Below are 25,355 nucleotides of genomic sequence, written 5' to 3'. Positions count from 1 at the left end.
TGGAGAAGCATCAACTCTGCTAATATATATCATGCTGTGTGAAACTCAAAAAAGTAGAGACACATAAAATAAAGTAAATCTCTAAGTTTTTCCCAGATTCTCTGCAAGAAACTGATTCCTTGGCCTAGAATTTTCTTTCAGTTTAGAGCAATTTAATTACAAAGGGAGCACACAGGCCATGAAACAGTCCAGAAGTCAAAACAATACCTTTTTAGGTATTGTTTAGGTACAGGTCTAACATGATTGTATTATACTTTTCAATGGACTGAATAGTAAGTCTATACTGTTTAGGGAAATCTGAATGCTTTGCATTGCCTCATTACTGTGTATAAATTGTTGTGGAGAACCCACAACCCACACCAATCAGCACAGCCCAGTAAATGGGTTTCCCCCACTCAACAGCTCCTAACAAATTAATACTACCAGATCCTCCTACTCAACATGAAATGAGAATGTAGCAAGGTCTTCTTCCCCATGGTAATCCCCTACTTGATCATCATGGTTGGGCTTTGCGAACGAAGATTTGGGAAGGGCTCTACCCACGTTTGTTACAAGCGTGCTGGTGGCTAAAAAGGCCAATATGAGATAGACAAGTCCGGTTGCAGAAGGCACAGCAGAAAGATTCCTTAGGTGGTATATTCTGCAAGGCACGATTCTTTCTGCGTTGTCTTTTCCCCTCAAGAGTGATCCTGTGTGCTTTCTCAAAGGCATCAGCAGCGTTATAGATGGTGTGCCTCCAGACCTCCTGATTGGAGGCCAGAGTAGACCAGTTATGGTGGTCAATATGGCCAAGGCTGAGATGTTGTTTCAGGGAGTCCTTGTATCTTTTCTTCGGGGTTCCTCTCTTGCGGCAGCTGGTGGCAAGTTCACTATAAAGCAGGATCTTAAGAGAGGCAGTGGTCTTTCATCCTTGAGACATGCCCTGCCCAGCACAGCTGTGTTCTCAGTAACATGGCCTCAATACTTGTGACTGCTGCTTGTTCTAGAACAGATGTATTGGTCACATAATCTGACCAGTGGATGTTTAGGATTGTACAGAGACAGCGCTGGTGGAAGTGTTCTAGGAGTCACAGGTGGTGGTGGTAAATGACCCATGATTCTGATCCATATAAGAGAGTAGACAGCACTATGGATCTGTAAACACTGATCTTTGTGCTCTTCTTCAAGTGTTTATTTCACCAAACTCTTTTATGAAGCTTTCCAAAAGCACTATATGCCTTTGCTAACCTGTTGTCTATCTCCCCATCAATCTTACCATCCCAGGAGATGAGGCTCCCTAGGTAATTAAACTGCTGGACTGATTTGAGCTCTGATTTGCCAATGGTGATATGGGGATGATGGGAGACTTCCTGAGGTGCAGGTTGATGGAGAACTTCTGTCTTCTTTAAGCTGACTTCCAGCCCAAAGAGCTCTTTTAATCATGAAGCCAACTCCTGAGAGATACCTTTCGGTTCTGGGTTTACTTGACTAAAAGAGTGTGTTACCAGCACACTGTTCTCTGAGGCTGCCTTCCTCATGGAGACAAACTTCACTGAGAGCAGCAATGTTGATGCTGAGACGTGACAGTTCGTGGGCAATTAGGGCAGAGTGACGATCAGGATGTCCACTATCCACAGTATCAAGCATGGTTCTTATGTTCCACCATGCAAGGAGTCAATTTGGTTACACCTTTGAAGGTAGGTGTATGCCTTTGTCTTTTGATTTTTGTGTGACCACATTAGTAGAAGACCGCGGTTAACCAACCAGGTGAAGGGGGAGATGAGCTTTGGTTAGGCCACCTTTGATATACAATGACATTATCCCACCAAAGCTGAAGACAAATGTAATTCTTTTTATAATTACAGGCTTTAATAGGTACAGAGGGTTGTTAGGTGCAGAGCAACTACGACTACTAGGGACTCTTCAGCAATACAAAAGGTGCAGCCAAACTAGTTATGCACCTGAAATGGTGCTATGATCAAAGAAGCCAATCCCTACTTTTTAAAGAGTTCCTTAAATATTAATACCATCTCCATTTGGATTTCTTTTTGGTGACTTCAATGTCTTTCCTGTGTTATGTTGAAAGGTGACATGTCTTCATCTGATAGCAATTCACATGGTAGAACATAATAAAAAAACAAATGAAATACCATTTCAAGTTGTTTTTTTTTAATATAGAGTGGATTGAAATGCAATAAGAATGGAATTATTTAAAACTTCCTGTCGTAAGATTAAAATTTATGAAGTTCCTTAGAAATGTTAAATGTATGAAAGCCTAACAAGTATTGAAAAATATTTAAATCTTCCACATCTAATGAACTTTTAGAATTTGAGCTTCGCAGCTAGTAATGATAAGTTTGAAAGAATCAATGGCACTCTACAAATTATTATGAGTAATGCCACTGAATTATTAGTTTGAGACAAGCATTAAATCCTGTCCTGAAATACTCTTGAAGGCTTGCCCCCTATATCTATTTAAAGTACTGGTCACATAATAAAAATGAGCAAAAAAATTATTTTCTAAGTTTGTCTGTTATGCAAGCTACAGAGTTTCTAGAAGAGTTTAGTATTTCTCACTGGGATTGACTTAACTTTATTCACAGCAGTCAGTAAAGTGCCATGTTTTGAATTTGAGTCTAGAACAGTGTTGATAACACCAGTGTTTTGGCTACTGCTGAACAGTGCCCAGACAGTATCAAACTTTTTTCCCCACTCCATCCACCAGTGAGTGGGCTGGGGGTGGACAAGAATTTGAGAAGAGACATAGCTGGGACAGCTAACATAAGTTGGCCAAAGACATGTTCTATACCATATAATATCATGCTCAACAACAAAAGCTGGAGTAGAGGAAGAAGGTGAGGGTTTTAGTTATCAAGGTGGTGACTGTTTAAAGACTGGCTGGGCATTAGTTTGCCAGTGCTGAGCAATTTCCTTCACTGTGCTTGCTGGATTGGTTTTGGCTTTGGCTGGGGTTTTTTTGTCCTTCTTTCTTTCATCTGTTAATTCACCTTTATCTGGATTCATGTATTTTCTTACTTTTGCTCTTTCCACTCTCTCAGAGGTGAAGGGAATACTCAATCCACCATAAAAAGCTTACAAAACCTAAATAAGCTTCTTTGTGAGTCAGGATATGGGAACCAAAGCTGAGATCAGCCTTTTCTCCAGAAGAGCTACAGAACTGCCATAAAACTGGTACAGCTTCCAAAGGCTGCCATTGGCAGTGAGGAGTTGACTTCCAGGTGAAAGACTCCATGGCTCACTAGAATCACTCAGATGACACAGCCTAAAAATATGGTTAATCTCATTGGAAGAGGGTTTTTTGCTTGGTTTTCAGGGGTTTTTGTGAGTTTTTTGATTGTTTGTTTTAAATAAAACCCCAAGCTTTCCAGAGTTCCAATGGGCAGAATGTCCCCCACACAGCTATGCAGGAGACAGGGGCATAGGGACACAGGACAGTGACTCATGTCACCATTATAGACAAGTTTTATAGACAAGGTTGATACCAGGAGCCACAGCAGCAACTCTCATTCTATAGCTGGCAGCAGGGATAACCATGTGCTCTCCATTCCACTCAGTCTAGAGACAAGGAGTGTCTCAACTCTTCTTACCTGGTCTGGTCATATTTCTAAATATAGTAGTACATAGTTCACTGCAAATAAAGTAACATTTTTGTCTGGCAAGAAAGGAGTTAAAGTGTTCACTTTCTTCCTCACTGTGTGATAATTTGGTCCTTTTTCTACCTTCAAAATACTAGATAGCATTTTCTCTAATCCAAAATCCAATCCAATTATTTCAGTGGCCTTTGGATCAAGTCTCTTCTCATTATAAAGTCCAATTAAAACATTTAATGTTTCTCTCAATAACTGATAAACTAGACGAGAAAGTAACAGAAAATCCAGATAATTAAAATGGTAAGTCTTTACAAAATTAAGAAAAACAGACATCTGAGAAAAATGTTGCACATGACAAACAGATATTAGATTTAAGAAGTGGCAATGATATTCTGTTTACACATTTATTATAGGTCCATGATGGAAGAGATGAGAGGTAGGTCATCTAAATGATGCTGGGCAGAGGTCAAAAACAAAATAATGTTGAAGTTTTCAGTTTCAGAAATCCCACATAAACAAAACCTTAGAAAGAAAGATTGAAGAATCTCACAAGGGACAAATAAGGAATTATAATTCTGTAAGATAACCCTTAATAAAATAACCTTTGTGAACATACCATTAGTTATGCTTAATTATCATTCTAATAAAGAGGAATGGGGATTCAAATTTCATAATGCGGTTAAAATTCTATCATTATTCATAACTAACTTAATCCCGTGCCTCTGGTAGCTGCCTCACACAGGTCAAAAATCTATTCTCATAACATGTGGGCTATTCTAAGACTATTGAACTCATTGTATATACTCATGATACGCAGCATTCACAAATAACCTGTCAGTAATTTTGCTGACTCATGCTAACAGCTTAGCATCAGCAGGTACTGGTATTTTGGCAGCAATGTAAATTCATGTTAATTTTCTTTGAGATCTTGCCTAAAAAAAGAAGAAATGGAAGTCAGTCCTAGAATGACTGTCATATAAGTGCAATAACACACACTGGAAAAAAGATGATAAAGTCCCTTATTAGCCCACCTCTGGAATTTTGATTACTACTAAGAAAAGGTTTTGACAATTCTTGTATCCATAACATATAGGCTGTTACATTGTAATTCTCTCCTGAACCATCAAAATCCTAGGATACCTCTAAAAAAAAAAAAAAAAAAATCTCACCAGCAGTCCAGAGCTCCCCAGCTGAGAGCCTCCACACGAACCTGGGGCTCCCTGCCTTGTGCCGTGGGCAGCACCACTGCCGCAGCCCTGGACCACTGGCAGCTGCAGGTCACTCTGCAGGGACACCATTCACAGCCACTGTTGCGTGAGTCAGCTCAATTCACTTTTCAAGTCCTAGTCTGCCTCCATTTTCTTTCTTCTAAAGCACAAATATTTAAGAGACACAAAACAAGTCTAGTATGCAACTAAAATTAATCTCTGCAAATGCATAATGAGGTAAAATGACTCCACTCAATAGATATTCCAGCTATCCATAGTCTCTAATATCAGAAGAATCATATTTATAGCATATCCCTAAATGTGCATACCAGACTACTTGAGATATTAACCAAAATTAATTCCTAGACTTTTAGTGATGGTACTCTGATACTACCTGAGAAATCTGGTCTGGCCTTCTTGTCTTTTCTTTCTTCCAAGTGATAGGTTTTGCTCAAGTACCTACGTCCTCTGACTTTACAAATTTTGGCAAATTGGAGTTTTCAGTAAATCAGCATTAAAACCATGCCCTTTAGGATTTTATCAGTGACTTCACGAGCTCACATTGTAAGCTACTAGGTGCAATGTTAACTGGATTTAGATCTACTTTGACAAAGGCAATAGGACTATACAGCATTTTGGCAAAATATGAAGCTGTGGTCATTGATGACCAACACTCTCAGATCCAAAAATTCTCCACAGGTTATTCCCCACAGGTTACTAGCAGTCCTAAACAGTAACTTTGGAAGTGGTAACTTTCAGAATGGAAGTTATTAAGGCTTTTTAGGATAATCACAGTTTCAGAGGACCATGACCTTTCCTTAGGAAGCCTGACGGAAGAAAGCCCATTGCTGTTGCTATTGCAGGTGGCTACCAAAAGAAAATCAAACATGTCTCACACTTTGGCAAGGTGCCCCCTGGCTGCAGGCAAGTTGTCAGTTATAAAGGCTTAGGCGCAGGTAAGGAAGGAGTCACTTAAATCAGCTGTAGGCGTCTGTACTGGCTTATGGGCAACAGGAAGCCTCCTGGTATTGTTAGATAAGAAACACATATGTTCTTGGTAACCACAGGACAATGTACAAAGGACAAAGATTGAGTAATATTTATTAGAATGTTTGGGGTGACTAGCTACTAAACAGCTATTTAAATTAAATGGATTTCATCTAGACAAGGGCTTGAACATACACCAAAGCAACAGTCAAATATTCCCAGGTACAAACTGAGAGACAAAATGGCAGTGTGGAAGTCTTACAGAGGGGCCTTCACTGGCTTCACACTCCCCTACGCCCCTCAATCCATTTACTTAGTCTTTTGTGAAGCTGCTTTATGCAGTTGAAAGTTTCTCATTAATTAAGAAAAGACTTGTAAGTGCAGCTGCAATTTCAATGGAGCTCTTTCCAAGACTCTCCATTTGCTCTGCCTCACTACCAGATGCACAGTTCTTTCTCCAGCTTGTACATGTTATAATTCATTGTTTGCATTTTTTGTCCTTTTGACATTAACATAAGATGGAAGTTATCATTACATGACAGAGAAAACAGAGGCACCACTGGAGTAGCTCTTTTAAAGTCATGTTGCCTGTCGTCTTTGCAACCACTTAATTAGTTGTGCTACTCATTTTTCACCAGCACCTGACATCATCTCTCCAAGATTTGTTGTTATTATTAAGGAGCCTGCTAACTCAGCTCCTTTACAAGATAGCAGAAAAGATCTTCTGGCATTTCCAATCTGAATCCTATTCTTCAGGAATCATAAATCACCCATAAATTGTGCAACAGCTAAATAAAATGTGCACAAATACCACTGTGACAACCCATTCCCTTGAAAAGAACACAAAAAAAGTGTTTGGATCCAGTCATGCTCCCTGTAGTATCAGTATGTACATTGCTATCCTCTACACAGTGAGAAGGATTAGACCTTAAATTCTTTAAGTGAAAACACAGGAATGCTTTGACAGAGATAATCTCTTGTATGTCTCTCCTTCGACATCACAGGCATATGTCACGAGGACAGAACTGGCCACGTTTCCTTCAAGCTTCCTTTTGGTGAACAAGCCCTACCCTTCACATTGCTGCTGTGCATATCCTCAAGCTGTTCTGAAAAGCATAGAAGCATGTACTGAGCCAGCACTGCAATTACCATAATTAAACATGATAATCGAACAGGCTTCAGTCAGCAGGCAGACCAGACTACAGCAGGAGCCTTCCTCAAGAGTAAACTGTCCCTACATGCGAGTCACACAAAGACTTCAGTCTCAAAGGGCTGAAAAAAAGCTGTTTAATTACATTCCATAGACAAACCATCACCTTGGATGAATACTTTCCTTGGACAAAAGGTCACCTAGTTACCTAAATCCCACAGAATTTCTGAGTTTGAGACCATAAGGGAACACGTACTTACAATCATCTCTTTAGTATGAAAGTTGACCATTTCAGCAGCTAAACACCCAGAATTCAACATTTGGGTGCTGTAACAGAAATCAAAGATTCTGAAACATTATTTTAAAAAATGGCAACAAGGAAACCTTTTCTCTGCCAAACAGTAGAGAGGATGCAAAGGACCCTCATGCTCCTCTAATTCAACATCAGAAACCAGCAAAGAAACTAAAATAAATGATCCTCTGATCATGGGGATTCTGGAAGTGCAAATGGGCTTCTCCAGAAAATTTTAGACACAAAAGTTGGTTAAGAGGGATAGCTTTATGCCTGGATATTGCCTTTATTCAAGTTTCAGCTTTCCTTAATTCTCTTTAAACATAGATTTTCACAGTTTCTTGTTTAAAGATTGAGTAGTGGTGAAAAACACATTCATTTCTGCTTGTCAGAGATGTTGATGAATTCTAGTCACATGCAATTAAGCTGTAATTCAACACAATGACAGACTAAACAGCCAAGTCTAGACAAACAAGGAAAAAAAATCAACCAAAAATACAATTCCTAGAGAAAAATTCGCAAACAATTCTACATTCTTTCTGTTGAAAAGGGGATGATAATCTTATTTATCATATGAAATAAGAGTATTTTCTTTATTTTAATTTATGCAGTGGTACCAGAATGTGTCATCTAAACAAGACAGTAAAAATATTAGACACGTTGTAATATTTTTGCTACGGGAGAAACATGGAATCTTTTTGTCTCCTTGAAGTTTTAATGTAAAACATACACATGTAAAAAATGGGATGCATTACATTTTGCCTTCCTTAAAAATAAATCCCCTCTCTGTAAAACCAAAGCCACTAGTGTGACCAAGAATATGAATTGGCTTCATGACATTTAAACTGAAACGAAAGGCATGTATACTAGGCCTGAGTTAACTCCCAAGATTTTGCCTTGAGTCAAAATCTTCGTGCTGTGTGTTGTTGTATTAGTTCTGTTGGTTTTCAAACCAGAGGAAGAATCATAGAGGTATGTAACTGTTTTCTTAACTCTGACAATGTTTTACTCTCTATACATATGGGAAGATACAGAAAAAGTACCTTAATTTATGCTGCAAGAAGAAAAACTAGTTACACAAGACATTTCTGCACATTATTCAAAACCATGAGATCAGTGCTGTCATACTAACATGGCATCAGGATCTCTTTGTCAGCAATGTATACCAACTGGCTTTAGGAATGTGATGTAGTAGCGAGATACAACATTTCATCGCCCTTTTTCACCACTTAAGAGATACCCCTGAAGCTGGATTTATAACACGCATCAGTACTAGGTTGTACTAGTCAATGTGCACATGGCCACAGTGATTCCATCAAGGAAACAACCTCTACTACTCATTGAGAACCTTGATTAATTTCATCCATACTCACTCAGCATTTGTATTAGAGAAATGAAATCTTACAAAACTTACCAAACACTTGATTTCCATACAACCAGAACAAAACCAAATTTTACACTTCACCAAACTGGAAAACAAATGTTTCACTTTATTGTATGAATCCTTGACAGGAAGGACAGGCTTGAAAAAAAGGTAGCAAAAGAGGTTTAGTCTTATGAGCCCTACAAATTTCTAATTTCCTCATACAAGCCAAAGAAAGTTACTGTGAGTGAAGGCAGACTCACTGCAACTCAGCTTTTCATACTAAGGAAGAGAAAAGTCCATGTCCCTTGGGAAGAAACATGGGGCTTGAGCTGCACTTGTGCAACAGCTGTGACATCAGTTCTAGCTCCATCAAAACGTAGAGCAAACCTTTCAGGTTATTTTTTTGTATGTATTCTACCTACTACAACAAGCTTCAGTATCTGGGGCTACTAAAGTGGTGCTACATAAAGAAAGCGATCAGTCAAAAAGGTAAGTTTTCTTAACTTTAATAAGGCCCTAAAACCAATGTAATTTATTAGTTCTGCTCTTAAACTCACCTCGAACTTCAGGAGAGAATCGAGCTGAATGGCGAGACACAAAAAGTTTCAGTTCTTGATCCAAGTTGCATTCGACCAAGTTTGTGTCCCATGACCGGATTCCTAAAATTCAAAATACAAAACACATCTTGCTTGAAACATGAGCACTGGAAGTTTTGAGTATGTCTCCATTTGCATCCATGTTATTTGCATATTTCTAAATGCCAAACCCAGCCTCACTTCCTTTCAAGGCACACTGCTATTTTTTAGAATGTGCTGAGTTGCTAAGAAGGACTCTGACAGGAATCAAAAAGAGCAAATCTGCCTTTCCAAAGGGTGACCATTCTTTAAGCTTTAGTACTGCTGGTCCCATACCCTCATAGCCACTTTACAAGAAGTCACCAATGTCCCTGACTTGACAGGGACACAGGCTTACAAAACTGAAAGAGTGAATCACTCAGAGAACACTTTTGTCACATTGCATATTGCTCTTTTGAGGGAAAAAAAAAAGACAGCATTATATAGCATGTTGCTAATTAATATTTAAATATAAAGTATTAAATTGCTGACTTCATTCAAAAGCTTTGAAGCATCCCATATTTTAAATTAAAATTTGTTATCTTTTATTTATGAAGTGTCAAAACTCTAGTTTTGTGATTTAAAAATGCTATGCTTGATCTTTTTTCTTTTAAAAACTAAACAGCACATTGCTGATCCCTACTGCTTTCCCCCCCCAGTTACTTAGAACGTGAGACTCTTGACACATATATAACCAAAAATGTATTGTTCCAAAATATATTTTTAAGGATTGAAATTTGACCAGGAAAAAAAAAAAGGCATTACAGCCAAAAGATAAGTTTCTATTTTTTTTCATAAGATTTTGATGGCTAATTAAAAAAAACAACCAAAAAAACCTCCCAAAAACCCCACCACCCAAAACCAAACAAACAAACAGAAAAAAAAAACCAAATTAAAACACCAACAGGAGAACATGCTTTAGATCTTTCTATCATTTGCTTGTTTTGAAATTGTTATGAAAAATCTTTTGGTTTTGAAAAAATGATCAGGCAGCAGCACTACAGGTCAGTCCAGGCACTGCTGCAATTCTGAAAAATCAAAATTACACTGATTTTCTTTTGTTCTAAAAGAACATCATTAAATTCACACAAATTAAGCAGCAAACATAAAAGGGATTGCTGGTGAGGAAGTGTCTGGTAGCCCCTCCCCACACGCTTGACCATGCCTTTGCATGAAATCGTTGTTAAACCACTGTGGGGTTTGACAAGGGGATGCCTGGGAAGGTGCGTGGACAACCCCTCACCATGAGTCTAGCACTAACACTGCTGGTAACTCTGTCAGAGTTTCAGGATGTTACTGTCAATGCCACTTCCCAGGTTATACATTTTGTTTCAAGCCAGCAGAAACATGGGGGTTTAGATGGCAGAAGCCATGTTGCTGGGCTGAATGATGAGAAGAAGAGAGGGAACAGCAGAGAAACCAGATCTACAGTGCCAGTCTCCCACTGCATCTCTGAATAGGTTCTCCATGCAAATATGAACATCTGCATTTCAACAGCCTGAAGCCTCTTCAAGGAGAATGCATCCAGGGCTTTTTCTTGTCAGCATCTAAGTCCACGCAGAAGCATGCTTACTATTGTAATATGCTACGAGCTATTAAGTGGCTACCACTTGAATCTCTGGAAAAATTTGAAAATACAGTATTATGTATAACCACTTGAGAAAAATAACTCAGCTATAACCAGCCACCTCCACTTTCTGAGTGATGCATCATTGTTCCGAGGCATAAGCAGCAAGCTTCTTCTGCAAGTCTCCTTATTTTCTTTTATCAAAAATCTCTTGGCCATATGGTGCATTTTTGGGGCAAGTTTTGGCAGACAAAGACAGCTCAACAGACTTTAATATTTTCCAGGTGTTGGAATATTTGAGAGCAAGAAAGCAAAGATGATATAATACCATACACAGAGCGTATATGAAAACTATAACTGTTAAACCAATATTGATCATAAAGTTGAAGTATGCTGAATGAATGAATGCTGAACTTCAAGAAGCTTGAAGATAAACAGCTCACTGGCCTATCACACCAAGCTTGTGTGGAGAGACTACGAAGCTCTCTGGAGGTCAGTTAAGCGATATGGACTATGATTCAGCAATGCTGCTAATGATAGGACCTGTCCACTATGCCTAGCTGTTTTTGTCGCAAACACAAGGGATAAGATTCTGACTAGATGTAATCAAGAATGCTGAGCCAGGCAATGTCCAAAATACGGGACTCAACACAAAATAAATAGGAAAAAAAAGAAAAACAGTTTAAAAAAAGCCTATATGCCCTATGCACGCAGAAGTCCTAGAAGCCGAAGCTGGACATTTGGATAGAATGTCCCAAATCTGCCACTGCATCATTCAGCAGTCTGGATGCAAAAATTATGCATGTACATTACAGAGTAGCATAATGTATTAAATACTTGATATAGCCAAATAAGGTCTGGGGTAGAATGAAGGTAAACCTGGAACTAAAATCCAAGGTCAATCCAATGATGTAGATCATTAACAGCATGGACATAACTGCTGTAAACATGGCTGAAGTGGAGCTATTTCTTTCTGCAGTCTTCAGGGTGCAGTGCCACTAGACACAGGACTAATCAGACAGCAGGCAGGGCACACCCAGTAGCATTTGCCAAATTAGTGGAAAAAACTTGAAGCTTTCTCTTCACTCCCTTCTTCTCTTTTGGTGGACAGTGCCCTTAGCAAAGTCGCATCCCAAATGTAATTACTGAAAATGCATCTTGCCACGCCATTCCCTCCTCATGATATATTAAGAAATGACTCTGCATTCCACCAGGTTGCGTAGCATCACGCCACTGATGTGTTATCAGCAGATGTTTTCTTCCACACGTTGCTCTGCAGTTTGGTGCACAAATCCACAGTTTTCAGTGATGGTACTCAGGAGATGTACCAGAGAAGGCAGGGAGGCTGAGTTATCAAGAACCAAAATGCATTTAAAGCTCTTTTGAGCATAAAAGTTGAAAGAAGTGGTTTTTTTCCAGACTACAGCAGACTCTCCAAAGAGAAAGATACTAGCTCAGCCCATATTTGTCTCAAGTAGATAGAGCTTCAGACTCCCATCCAGAACAATGTACCTCAAAATTTCATGAAGAATTCCTCCTAGCAGGCAAAAATTTCAATCAGGTGGTCTGATACTAGGAGCAACAAGGTGACTTCTAATCCAAAATTATGAATTAAAAAGCCAAAATGTTCCCTTTGAATATCTAAACCTGTAAATGGGCGTTTTGCTTAGTGGTAGGAGATAGCAGCAACTGAGCTATGCAGCAGCAATAGAAGCTTCAAGAAGAGACTGAAGAGCATTTCTTCAGAGGAAGGGTATTGGCTGTTTTGAGGGAAGAAATTTTATGTTTGTTCTACAGTTTTAACAATTTAATTAAAATGCAGCCAATTCACTTTGACACGATTGAAAATTAGATAGAATTAAGAAAGTGCAGTGCTGAAGAGGCTCTGAATGACAAAGCACCTGCCTCAGTAGTTCTTCCTAGGAGACAATGGTAGCAATAAAGATGAACAGGTCATGGAGAAACTGGTTAGCTGAGATGAGGAAGCCTTTTACCACAAGGCATCGTGAAAAAGAATCCAGAGAAATAGCCAACTAAAGCAACAATGGTTGAGAAAGCAACAATAGAGACAGATGAGGTCCTAGCTGTACTGCTGAACCACACCTACATGACAAGGCTGCTATCAATTCCCCATTCCGAGGTCTCTTCCTTCCCTCTAACAATAGCAGGTTTCTGAAATCTCGGCTTTCTCCAGCCCAGAACAAAAAATGCATGATATAAAATCAGGTATAAACTGAGTTTAACAAACCATAGGTTCTGGCAATAATTTTCTTTGTGCTTCATTCCACTAATACTGCAACGTTTTTTTCCCCCCTCTCTGCATATACACTGCAATCTGTTGTATCATAAACCACAAAGAAAACTTATTAAACTGTCATTTCACTTGCAATACAATCCTGTATCGCTGTTAAAAGAAGAAGGACAAATAAACACCGAGTCAGAGCAGCCCGCAGCCGGACAGTAACGAGGCTGAGCACTCAGGTAATAGCATTGTTACTCACATGGGTTATCTTTATTGGAATACATATATGCGTATATAAAGCTTGGGTCCTGAAAAATTCCCCAGACGGGAGAAAAGTCCCACCACCCAAAGTTAGACACAAAGGCGCGGCTGCGCTCCGACTCGCGCAGCCTCCACCACCGAGGGGGAAAACGCCCTGAACCCGCCGGTTTGGTCTGGCGGCGAGGAACGGGGGACTGCGGGCGCAGCCACCCGCAGCTCCAGCCCACCACCCCATCCTCAGCCGCCCTTTGTCCGCCCCAGGCTGCCATCGGGACCGCAGTGCGGACCGCGCCACGCCCACCCGCCGGTGTCTCGCGGGCAGACGGGCTGGGCGGCGGGCGCTGCGCTCCCGCCGGCCCCTCCGCCCCGCCATGGCGGGCGGGGGGCTCGCTGCGGCTCCCGCAGCCGCCGCCCGCCGCGCCCGTACCCGCCGGGGAAGGATGGGGGCGGCTGGGGATTGCGGGCGGACCCTGGGAATGAAGCGCCGCAGACCGCTGCTGGGCGGCTGGCGCGGGATGGGTGTCCGGGCGGCGACCCCGGCCGCGCCAGGGAGGGGCAGCGCGCCGGCGGGAGGGTCGCGGCGCTGCTGCGGCGCTCTCGGCTCCCCGCCTCACCTTGCTCGATGTTGGCGATGGCCGCGCCGCAGGTGCTCCTCGGTCACCAGCTCACCGATGACCACCAGTAGGTAAAACTTGCTGTCCAGGAAGCGGTGAGAGAGGCTGGGCGAGGTGGAGGTGGGGTTGGCGATGCTGCAGGAGGGCTCCGAGTCCACTTCCACCACCACGGTGGCCATCGCCTCCGCCCCGCGGCTCCGGGGCGCTGAGGGGACAGGGGCCGCTCGGCGATGGCTCCGCAGGCAGCAGGGAGAGAGTGAAGGCGGGTGGGGAGGCGGCGGCGCTTTTATACGGAGACGGTGCAGGGCAGGGACATGGTGAGGAGGAGGAGGAAGGGGGGGAGCCGGCGCATCCTCCGCGCCGCCGCCGCCGCTTTTCCAGCATCCACAGCTGATGTCATCTGCGGCAAATCCTCCCCGCGGCGGCCCCCGGAAGCAGGAAGGACGCGGGGGGCGAACAACGCCCCGAGGGGACGCCAAGGGCTGTACCCGGCTCCCGGCCCTGGCGGTGGGACCCTGGGCCCGCGCAGCCCCGCCGGGCCCCGGCACCGCGCCCCGGCGTCCCTGGCTCCTCGGGACCAGCCGGGGCGTCACCCTGCCGGGCTGGTCACCCAGAGGCCCGCCGGGGGTCCCAGCCTTGAAGGAGGGTGGTGAGGAGCCGCAGGTGATGCCCTGGCAGACCTGGGGAGCTTATGTGGGAACGCCAGCATCGGGACTCCAGCAACCGATGGGTGAAAAGCAGTGCCACTGCCCAAGGCCAAGAGTCCTCTCTCCTGCATCTTGCTGTAGCACTGCAGCAAAATTTGAATCATACTTAAATGCACACCCCCACCCAGCAATTTAAATATTCTTGATAACTTTTTTCACTTGAAAGCAGTTCGCTTAATACAATATTTCAGACATAGCCTTTCTGCACATATTTAATGCCCATGGATATATGACATACACCAGAAAAACACTGGTTTTGGACAAGCTGCTGAAACCCATATTCTTAAAGCTCCAGAAGTTCGAAAGGTTTTGGGTAACAAATTTTTACTAGGCTCAAGCAACTCCAGGGAGCAATGGTATTGGTAAACCTCTACAGTTACAAAACCAAAAGTTTCATTTGCCTTCATGTGGATGCTACAAACTGCTCCCCAGCACTCACTGAGACCCACTGAAGAGATAACCACCTCCTAAAAGTGTTTTACCCTCTCTTAAAATGGCTTAGAGCAGTCAAATAAATCATCCTCTATGAAATGTTCCTCTCATTTCACTGACATAAGCAACGCACTGCTTTACACTAAACCTCTTGTTTATATGGCTGAAATGATGCAGGAAAAATTTCATTGTGACCTAGGAAAGGATATAAACTTTTACAACCTGTTTTTTAAGGTAACCTCTGGTCCCTGACTAAGAAGACGCTCCTCTGAGTGAAGCTTCTTCCAGTACTGCGTGCTCAAATGCACTGCCTGCTGCTCAGAAATGGAGTGCTTGCCTGGATGAACCAATACAGCAGACCTGTTTTCTTTGTACTTAGTTCCAGGGCACAGTGGACTTATTAACACACATTTCAAGTTGTCACTACTAAGTTTGAAACACCAATGTTAAACATGCTGATCCATAATATTGTATCTGTCTATAGTAGCTAGTGTTTTCAATATGACTAGTTCCTCTGCATCACTACAGCCCTGAGAGCCTTGGCTTATATGGCATGATGCATTTGGATGTTGCATCAAAAGTAGACTGTTTTTCTGAGCTGCCATTAGTCTGAAGGTTATAGAGTACAGACAAGCATTTTCACAGCCATATTAGATGTCTGAGATGACACAGTAGTAAAGAGCATCGGAGCTCATTCTTCACTACAGCTGACACTGCTGATAGAACAAATGCAATGGCAGAGATGCAGGAGAACTAGCAGCAGTTTTAAAGTTTGCAAGGTATTCAAAGGAACAGAGTACTGCTTTTTGGGTACCCCTGTTCATCTGAGCCCCACTGTGACTTTACTGTTTCCTTACTGATCCTGTCAGTTTCCATGGGATGGTATAATGTCCATCCCCTTGTGGGCATGTCCTGTATGACCCCCTCCCTAATAATCTATTCTAATTATAGATACCCTCAAGACTTGCCACTTGGAGAAAACTAGCTTCAGGCTTCTCCCGCTGCAATACCTAGCTGTGGGATGTGCCTTTATTTCGATCACCAACAAGAGCAGCTAGTCTCTGGAGCATGGAAGAGGCTTGCCAAGGGAACTTGCCGACTGGTTGCAGCATAGACTGATAATGGTTCCTGGACATGAAGGTAAAATTATTACTTGCGTCACAAGCATAGCAGGTTAAATATGATACTCTGAGAAATGCACACCAGTACTCAAAAGGCATTATATGTGCTTTTAAGCACTTTCTGATTTTAAGGAAAAATTAAGACATCCATAACTGGAAAGGTGCCTGTGAGTTTGAGAAGTAAGAGGTGAAAAGAATGTATTTTATCAGGGAAGAAAATGCTTACATATACATAGGGAATACAGTTATGTCTGAAATAGCTTGCTCAGGTAGTCTTCTATTTTATATAGCACTGTATAATAGTGTGCAGCTAGAATACGGTATATTAAAAAAGGTGAACTGTTACAGTCAAACTGTGTTGTGATGGAGGACGTGTCACACATTAAAACTCTAAAGACAAGAGGTTGCCTTCAGAAGAAAATGGTCTTCTGCCTTGTGCTCTTCAACAGATGCAGACCTCTGCCCTTGTCTATTCAAAAGCATATGCCACATCATCTGAGATGGAAGGTAGACAAGAAAAGATGCTTTAACCTCTTGAACATGTCTCTGAGGAAGCTGCAGGGACCCAACTCTGTGGTCAGGTTCACACTGTGACTTGTCCTCTTGGTATCTCAGTCAGGTAGATTTGTTTGTCATCACCTTTCCCTATCTGGATACCCATTTATATTCTGCAATATGGAGCGTATCATCAGGTCTACTGCGCAGTGAAATGTGGAGATGTGCTGCATAAAGCTGACTTAGTATCCAGTGACCCTCACTGTTTGAAAGCAATACCAGCTGACTAGCTACAGCTAAATCACATAGATTTTTTTCAGTAGAAGAAAGAACAAAATTGTTGGATTGTGGAATATGTCTTGCTGTTTCAAAGAGACAGTGATTGAGACCTTCACCTGTCTGGCTTTTGTATGCTTTGGTTTGGTTTTACTGTTTTAGTGTGTTCAAATTGGAGTCCCCAAGTTGAATATGGTCAAACATTACATATAAAGCTGTATTTTTTAGATGTAGTAATTTTTAAAGCAAAGAGGCAGTTTTAAATAAAGTGCTTGAAGTCTAAAACATGCATCTTGGTGGTATGTGCCATTTGTTACCCACTAATACTCAGGTTTCATTCAAGTCCTGTCTTCAAGTTTTAAATGAGGTTTCAGTGATTTACAAACCCTTAGGTTGGCCCTTTGTCTGAGGCCAAATGTCATTCCTGGCATAAAGAGAATTACATACCCATGGGGATTACTTCAGATCGACTGACATCCAGACTGGGGAATGAGAAGGTGAAGAGCAGTGCTGCAGAAAGGGACTGGGGCTTGAATATAAGTCAGCAGTGCCCTGGCAGCCAGGAGGGACAACCATGTCCTGGAAGGCATCAGACAAAACATCCTCAGTCGCTTGAGGAAAGTGATTGTCCCGATCTGCTCTACACTGGGGCAGCCTCACCTTGAATATTGTGTGCAGTTTTGGGCACTGCAATATAAGAAAGATACTGAGCTCTTAGAGTGTCCAAAGGAGGGCAACAAAGATGGTGAAGGGCCTTGAGGGGAAGCCATAGGAGGAGTGCCTGAGATAATTTGGTTTATTCATTTTGGAGGAGTTTGAGCAAAGACTTCATCACAGTCTACAGCTTTCTCACAAAGGGAACTGGAGGAGCAGACACTGGTGACTCTCTCCTCTCTGGTAACCACTGACAGGACCAGAGGGAATGGCACGAAGCTGTTTCAGGGAAGATTTGGATTGGATATTGGGAAGGGTTCCTCACTCAGAGCACTGGGCACTGGAATAGGCTCCCCAGGGAAGTGGTCACAGCACCAAGCCTGTCTGAGTTCAAGAAGCGCTTGGACAGTACTTTCAGGCACATAGTGGGACTCTTGAGGATAGTCCTGTGCAGGAGTTGGACTTGATGATCCTTGTGGGTCCCTTCCAACTTAGAATATTCTATGATTCTTTGAATTTAAGAACTTCACTGAAAGTGAAGTGTTTCAGAAGGCTCTCTTCACTGAGAGAAATGCCAATCTGAGGACTGCACAATGTGTCATGAAACACGTTCCTAAAGTGGGTAGGATTTCATAAGGATAGGGAGGAAGCTCTAATTTCTAGAGGTGAAGCTTTGCCAGTCTACACCAGAGGTGACAATCACAGAATAGCTGGCATCAGAAGGGATCTCTGGAAGCCATCTTGTCTAATTCTGCTCAAGCAGGGCCACTTACAATATGTTTCTGACAGCTGTTTCAGTGGGGTTTGAGTATCTCCACAGATGAAGACTCCATCACCTCTCTGGGCAATGTGTGCTACTGCTCCATCACTCTCAATGTGAAAGTGTTTCCTGATGCATGATGAAGTCAAGAATATGGCACCAATATTGTAGCAGATAATACTTGTAACATTTCCTACCTTACCTAATGCCTTCCCAATGTGACCATCACTCCCAATACTCCCACTCCCCCATGTGTGACCCCACACTCCACATTTCCCACAGTCAGCAGCTCTACCCTCCCCACATAGTCCAACCTTTACCTCCCAGAGTCTCTTCCCTGTGATGCTCCTTCAGGGCAACTCAGCAGAGCACGCAAGAGCAGCACAAGTGCAGAGGGACAGTCAGTACGCTACCCTGATCCCAGCAGAGCAGAAGTGTCACCCTCCAGCCACTGGCCATAATGTGATTAGTCATGAGCCCTTCGTGTCCTTGCAAGCACCTGGATATGGGGTTCATAAAGACAACTCTTGCCTTCCGCCATTTTTTCAGGCAGGGAAGCATCCTCATCTCTTAATATCCTCCAGCTGGTGGAGTTTCTCAGGCAGCAGTGATATGGCAAAAGCCAGGATCACCAGAGAGAGCTGTACGTGGATGAGCAGCCAGAGATTTGGACTCCACTCAGAGTTCATGAAAGACTCTTAATTTAAGAGGGGAAATAACTTCACGTTTTAAGATGGCAGGCTTTATTTTGATCTACATACAAAATAAAAGTTACTGATCATTCATTTCAAGTATTTTAAATTATATTACTTGAATTTAAATTATTACTTTTTAAATTGCAAAGGAGAGAAAAATTTTATTTGCTCATGGTGAAATACCCATTTCAATTGGTATTTCATCTGTTTCCTACTCCTCCCACTTTCCCCATAGTAAAAGAGAAGTTAAATATTAAAAAAAAAAAGTGAAGAAAGCAACACTAGTGCTTTTAAAAATAACATTTTCTCTCACTTTCAGTTTTCCGTCTTGAAGTGAGAGAAAAATAACACCAAGTAACATTTTGCTTTAGTTGCCAGGGGAAAAAGTTAATTATTTTTTATCAGAGTAATTTCCATCTGTTCAGTGGAAAAAGAAGTTAGAAACAAAAAAAAAAAGAAAGAATACTTTATTTAACTGCAATGAGAATTAATTGAAAAAAATTTCCTCTTGACTATTAAAAAAAGACATGTTAGAAAATAATGATTTTGTGTAATTTTATCCTGAAATTTGCTAAGAGAAGAACACATAGCTTTACATGAAAAAAAAAGATTGCTTCTCCACTGTTGAAGGGAAAATAGAGAGGTTTTAAATAATTAGATCATGTTTACTAATTAGGATAACACTTAAAATTCAGCAATAAATGAAAATAAAAACATTGAAAGCAGTGATACCCATTGTACCACAAAGATGGATGGATAAATAAAACATCATCAGCTGTCTTACAATAGTAAGACTAAGTAATTACCACTAGGCCATAGTTTTGAGCTTCCTTTCAACTCAGGGTTCAGTTTTGTAGCATTCTGAACAAGAGGGACAATGGTCTGTTGATGCGGGATATAGTTTGGGTTTCAGGAAATGGGTTTGGCAGCTTTTTAATTCTTATTGAAGAACTGCAAGATACAGAATTTCACTTAGCTTCTAAGGGTAAAATGCAATGTATGTCCTGCCACATGAACTTGAGCAGTCCTGCAGTCCAGAGTCCCCACATATGCTTCCTTTCAACCCAGTTTTAGAGCTCACTCTTGGCTTAAGACAGGGTAAAACAAGCTGTGGTAGATTTTGAATGACTAGATGTGCACTATCATCTCCTTAATTTGGGAGGCAGCTGGAAGCTGAGAGTTCCTGCACCGTGTTGTTGGCTGCCATGACACCCATGTTCAGGCTGCCTAAAGTCTGTCTGCCCTGGCAGCACACCCTGTGCATGGCCCTGCTGGAGAACCATCAGCGACCTTCTATGTCAGGTGTTAGTCTTGTAACTCACCGCAAGCCCGTATTGGTGGGCTGTCAGCCTAATGCTGCTCCATCCTAGCTACTCAGGTGGCAAAAGCACATCGAGGTGCTCTAAAGCAAAGGGCAGTTTTCATTTGGGTTTTTTTGTTTTGTTATCTTTCCAAGCTGAATTGTCTAAAGCTGCCTCTGGAAACTGAACAGCAAGTAGATATTTTACAAGATATTCTCATCTAATCTTAAGACATGCCTTAAAATACTTTGCTGAGGTTCCCTGCTAGCTCTGCTGGTTCTGTAGGATTTAAAATTGCTTATTATTATTTTACAAGGGTCCATTCTCTTGTTCTCTTGAGCACACTACAATAGAAATAGCATATTGCTACCACATAGAGAATAGGAAGCAAAAAATTCAGGCAAGCGTAATTCATACAGTGCAATGGCAGGCTTCTGAACACAGAATGGGGGGAACTGCCCAATCTTCCTACTGCAAAGGTCCAACAGAACCTTGTCCTGCACTGGGAACATCACAACTCTTCAAGGCTACAGCAATTTCACATATTTCATAGCTGCAACCAGGGTAGTGCATCATTTTGCACCCTTGCCCAGGATTTTTTGTGCATGCAACTATATTCCTGCAAGGATCTTGATGGGGTCTTTCATTCTAGTTCTCTTACTATGTAGAAAATTACAGTGAGTCCTATTCCTGAGGGAATAGTTTGTGACTGATATTGCCTAAACAAGGTTTAGCCATTCTACTGGTGTAGCCTTTAGTCTTATTGCTACAGTCATCGAGTCCTTTACCTGTTTCAGCTACCACAAAATCTCATACTTTTTGCATAGATCTTCATACTCGAATAGCATAAACAGTAGGAATGGTTAACTTCATTTTATATGTCTCAAAACAGAGAGTTAATTCAGACCACTTACAAGACTGACTGTCTGGTTCCTTTCCCCTTTTGTGCACTTTGTTATTATTAGCAACATTATTATTGGTACGATTTTGCAGCATCATTTTAGCATTTTTTTTGTTTCCCTGTGTTTTCTGTCTACTATTTATTTGTCTGTTCCATGCATTCTAGTAGGCTGACACAAAATAAAGACAATTTAAGAATATTTTTCCTCTGATCTTTTATTTCTTTCTTCTTTATATGCTCTTTAATTTAATAAGTCATTCCTAGTCACTGGTATTTTGCTGGAGGTTGGGATGTGCTGTCTAAGAGTTGCATTGCAGAATTTAGTGAATGACCCAAGTGGAGAGCGTGCAGCAGGTGTGCCCAAAGAGGGCAGTAAGCTGAGCATTTTGCTAAAGGACCCCAGTTTTGGAAGTGGGCAGAGATTGCCACCCCTGTGCATTCTGATATATAAGGGGTCACCATCAGTGTTTGCCTTGTGCCTGTGGGATTGCCTTCTAGTCCTGCCATGGCAGTGCCTCAGAGTCCTTGCGGAGCTGGAACCGTGCCATGGGACTGACAGTGGTCTGCCATGATTTCCTTCTAAGAATTGTCCTGATTTTTTCTCATATACCCTGCTGGCCAGAAGTTGCATTATAACCTCTTTGGGTAATTCTAGAATGGTGTTATCGTATGTTGCTGGGTATCTGTCGAAGGGCCCCAGTCCGAGGGGGGAAGAAGACACACAACACACACGAGGATGGTGAGACAAAGAGATGTCTGCCTGCTCAGTGCAGCAGGCAGCCTTTTATTAGGTTCTCCTACTTCTACTTTCGCACACACACAACACAAACGTATTTCCACAAAACCACTGAGGAATGCGCACCTGCACTTCAGCCACACAGCTCAAGGCAGTGTCCATGGGAACTGTCTAGTTAGCTTCACTGCTCCCATTGAAAACGGCCCAACACCCCGCAACACTCCAAACTCCTCAAACTTCAGTTGTGGGGCTGTGACTTCACCCCACAATCATATTTCTGAAATACAGGGAAATTTTGTTCTTTTTCATTACTTGCAAAGGCAGTAGAGCAACAATGGTAGAGCCGTTGCTGAAACTATGATTTCCAATGCAAAAATATAGATCAAGCACATTATAAAATGCAGGAAAGGAACATTTTTTTAATGTTCTTTTCCAAATATTCATGGTATGATTTTTGGGGTTGTCCTGTGCAGGGCCAGGAGGTGGATTCAATGATTCTTTTGTGACCCTTTGAAATCAGGATATTCTATGCTTCTATGAAATATTCCTTTCACTTTCACCCAAGATAGCTTGAACTTCTTTGATTATGCTTTTTTTTGTCAACTTCTCCTTATGCTGGTTCCAAACACTTTTTGAATTCCAAATTTAAAAGGGTATGGTTTAGTCTTTGAAACTCAAGAAAGTCAAGATTTGTATTAGCTTGATCTGATATATTTAACTACAGTCACCCTGAATATGTACTTTTGAGATAGCAGTTATTATATTGTCATTCTGTGGAACAATAGTATGTATCTGTGTATATCATGTAAATTATATAGGAAACCCCTCTTTCTCCTCCCAGTAATTCTGCAACTACTATTTTTTTACATACAATAATATTTTTTCAGTACTGAAATACTGGTATTTCTGAGATAACACAAAGTGCAGTTGCACTCAGTTTTGTGAAAAGGCGTGAATGAATATGTCCTTCCCAAGCAAAGTCATGGAAATATATTGCACAGGTAGAATGTAATCTCCATTTTGGGGTATCACAAAGGCGCCGGATTTTAGGAACACATGGTTTGAGCTTTTTTTTGATGTTTCTGAGAAAATCCCCGTTCCACAAACCTTAATGTATCAACTTCGTAATAGGAAATAAATTTACTAATAAATTGAGGGAGCAGTGTTATTTATCTGGACATCCTCACCATAATCTGTGCATGTTTTCTTTGGAGGATTTGCATTGAGTAGGTTCAGTCACAGTAAATTGTGTCATCATTGAGAGAAAGCACTAGAGAATTCCTTATGACCCATCGGTCATAAAAATATTTATTGCTATTTTCCTGCATTTACACATTGTATTTTTAACAGCAATAAAATCATTATAGATGATTCATTCAGTGAAAAGATTTTCTTATCTCCAGAGGAGTCTATGATTACCTTTTAAATTTTTGAAATCTCAAGGCTGTAGGCTCAGTCTTCTAGTTTGGCCACAGCATTTTTCTTGGGTTCAATTAGTGTCTCAGTCTCATTTGATAGTAACGAATTCAGTAGGGAGTATAAGCAGCTGTCCATGGCCCCTTTTATACAAAACTAAATTAAGACTGTGGTGGAAGGACCAGTGAAACTGTATCTAGAAGAAAACAGCAAAAACCACCTTATGGTGCAAGGTACCGAGAAGAGAAATAAATAGAAGAAGAAAAGATTGAGAGACTGTACCAGTTTGGGCATAGAATTAATTTTCTTTACAGTAGCTAGGATGGGGCTGTGTTTTGGATTTGTGTTGAAAACAATGTTGATAATATAGGGATGTTTTCCTTGTTGATGAGCAGTGCTTACTGCTAAGGCCTTTTCTGCTCCTCTCACCACCTCATCAGCGAGGAGGCTGGGGATGCACAAGGAGTTGGGAGGTGACACAGCTGGGACAGCTGACCCCAACTGACCACAGGGATATCCCAGACCATATGGCATCATGCTCAGCATACAAAGCTGGAGAAGGATGAAGGAACGGGGGGCTGTTCAGAATGATGGTGTTTGTCTTCCCAAATCACTGTTATGCGTGATGGAGCCCTGCTTTCCTGGAGGCAGCCTGCCATGAGAAGCAATGAATTAATTCCTTGTTTTACTTTGCTTGTTCATGAGTCTTTTGCTTTAACTATTAAATTGTCTTTCTCTCAATGCATGCGTTTTCTCACTTTTACCCTTTGGATTCTCTCCTTGATCCTGTTGGTGAGAGAGTGAGTGAGCAGGTGTATGAGGCTTAGTTCCCAGCTGGGGTGAAAACACGACAGAGATAAAGTGCAAAGGACATCGTTTAAGTTATAACAAAATGGACAAGGAGTTATTTTCTCCCTCAGAAATATTCTCTGAAGTCTAGGTCTTGGTTTTCTGCCCCAAGGATTGTCAGGGTTGATGATGAGCTTTTTTTGCCCTTTCAGGAAGTACAGTTCGGTGGCTAGCATAGTGATCTGACTCCAGAGGGAATTGCTGGCTGGCAAAGCCCATGTTCTGCTAGCATCCATCACAGAAAAGGGGTAAACATCAAGGACTGTGAAATATTTTTAAGAAAATAAGTTTCTGAATAAAAACAACATGAAATCAAGACAGTCATGTTATTTTGTCTGAAAAAGATGCCCCAGATACTGTGCAACTTCCTGTTAAAACACATACTAATACCTGCTTTCAGGCTATTGGCACTGGAGGGAAAGTAGAGTAAGACCAAAAAGGGGATGAGCAAGAGGGCTTTGGTATTGTCAATTGAAATTGGGTAGTAATTACATAAATAAAGGGTGAGCAGATGTAGGGAGAGATTTGGATAGATGCGGTAGGAATTGAAACAAACATTAAACATGGTTGCTTCTCTTCCCATGCATTCTCCTTGGAAGTACCAGCATGAGAATTCATCACTTGGGGAAGAAGAGGGAGAGGGTTGGTTCTGGCACAATTCCTCTTCAGCCTTAACCTTGCAAAAGCCAAGGCATTGCACAAAGGACAAGTCAAGGTGTTCACTGACCAAGAGTCACTTCATTCTCTCAGACAAGCAGAATGATTTCTTGCAGCAATGATTGTCTACGTTCCCTATGGAGCAGAGCACTGGCTATGCAGTCAGCACTTTGGGCATCTCCTGACTCTCAGGATACCTCCAGCAGCTCTCATTTTCTCCTCTGGGCACTTATGAGAGGTGAACAGTATTGATTACACTCACCAGCTGCCTCCAGGATTTCAAGACTGAGCAAACAACTTATTATTTTAATCAAATTTCAGCATTTTTGAATACATGGGCCATGCTGCGTAGTTGCAGATTACCACAGAGAGAATTTCAACCTATTGACAACAGAATAGGTTTTCCAGGTTGCCTCCTACAGCTCCTTGGAGGGCACCTGAAGATTCTCATGCATCTACAGAGG

General features: G+C 41.7%; 1 protein-coding gene across 1 annotated transcript in view; it reads right to left on the bottom strand.

The window, feature by feature from the left end:
* Window positions 1-14,306, bottom strand: part of MAP1B (microtubule associated protein 1B) — a 71,173-nt gene extending 56,867 nt beyond the window's left edge. Inside the window, 3 exon segments of the mRNA XM_018070333.2 lie at window positions 9,151-9,252; window positions 13,892-13,913; window positions 13,915-14,306. Coding sequence (XP_017925822.2) covers window positions 9,151-9,252; window positions 13,892-13,913; window positions 13,915-14,070 — 280 coding nt within the window. The 5' untranslated portion in view covers window positions 14,071-14,306.
* Window positions 14,307-25,355: the final 11,049 nt, after the last annotated feature.

This window comes from Manacus vitellinus, unplaced genomic scaffold (genome assembly GCF_001715985.3).
Source record: "Manacus vitellinus isolate BGI_N305 unplaced genomic scaffold, ASM171598v3 scaffold_18_pilon, whole genome shotgun sequence".
Taxonomy (NCBI): domain Eukaryota; kingdom Metazoa; phylum Chordata; class Aves; order Passeriformes; family Pipridae; genus Manacus; species Manacus vitellinus.
Note: the sequence above shows the minus strand (reverse complement) of the source record. Positions and strands in the feature narration are given on the sequence as shown.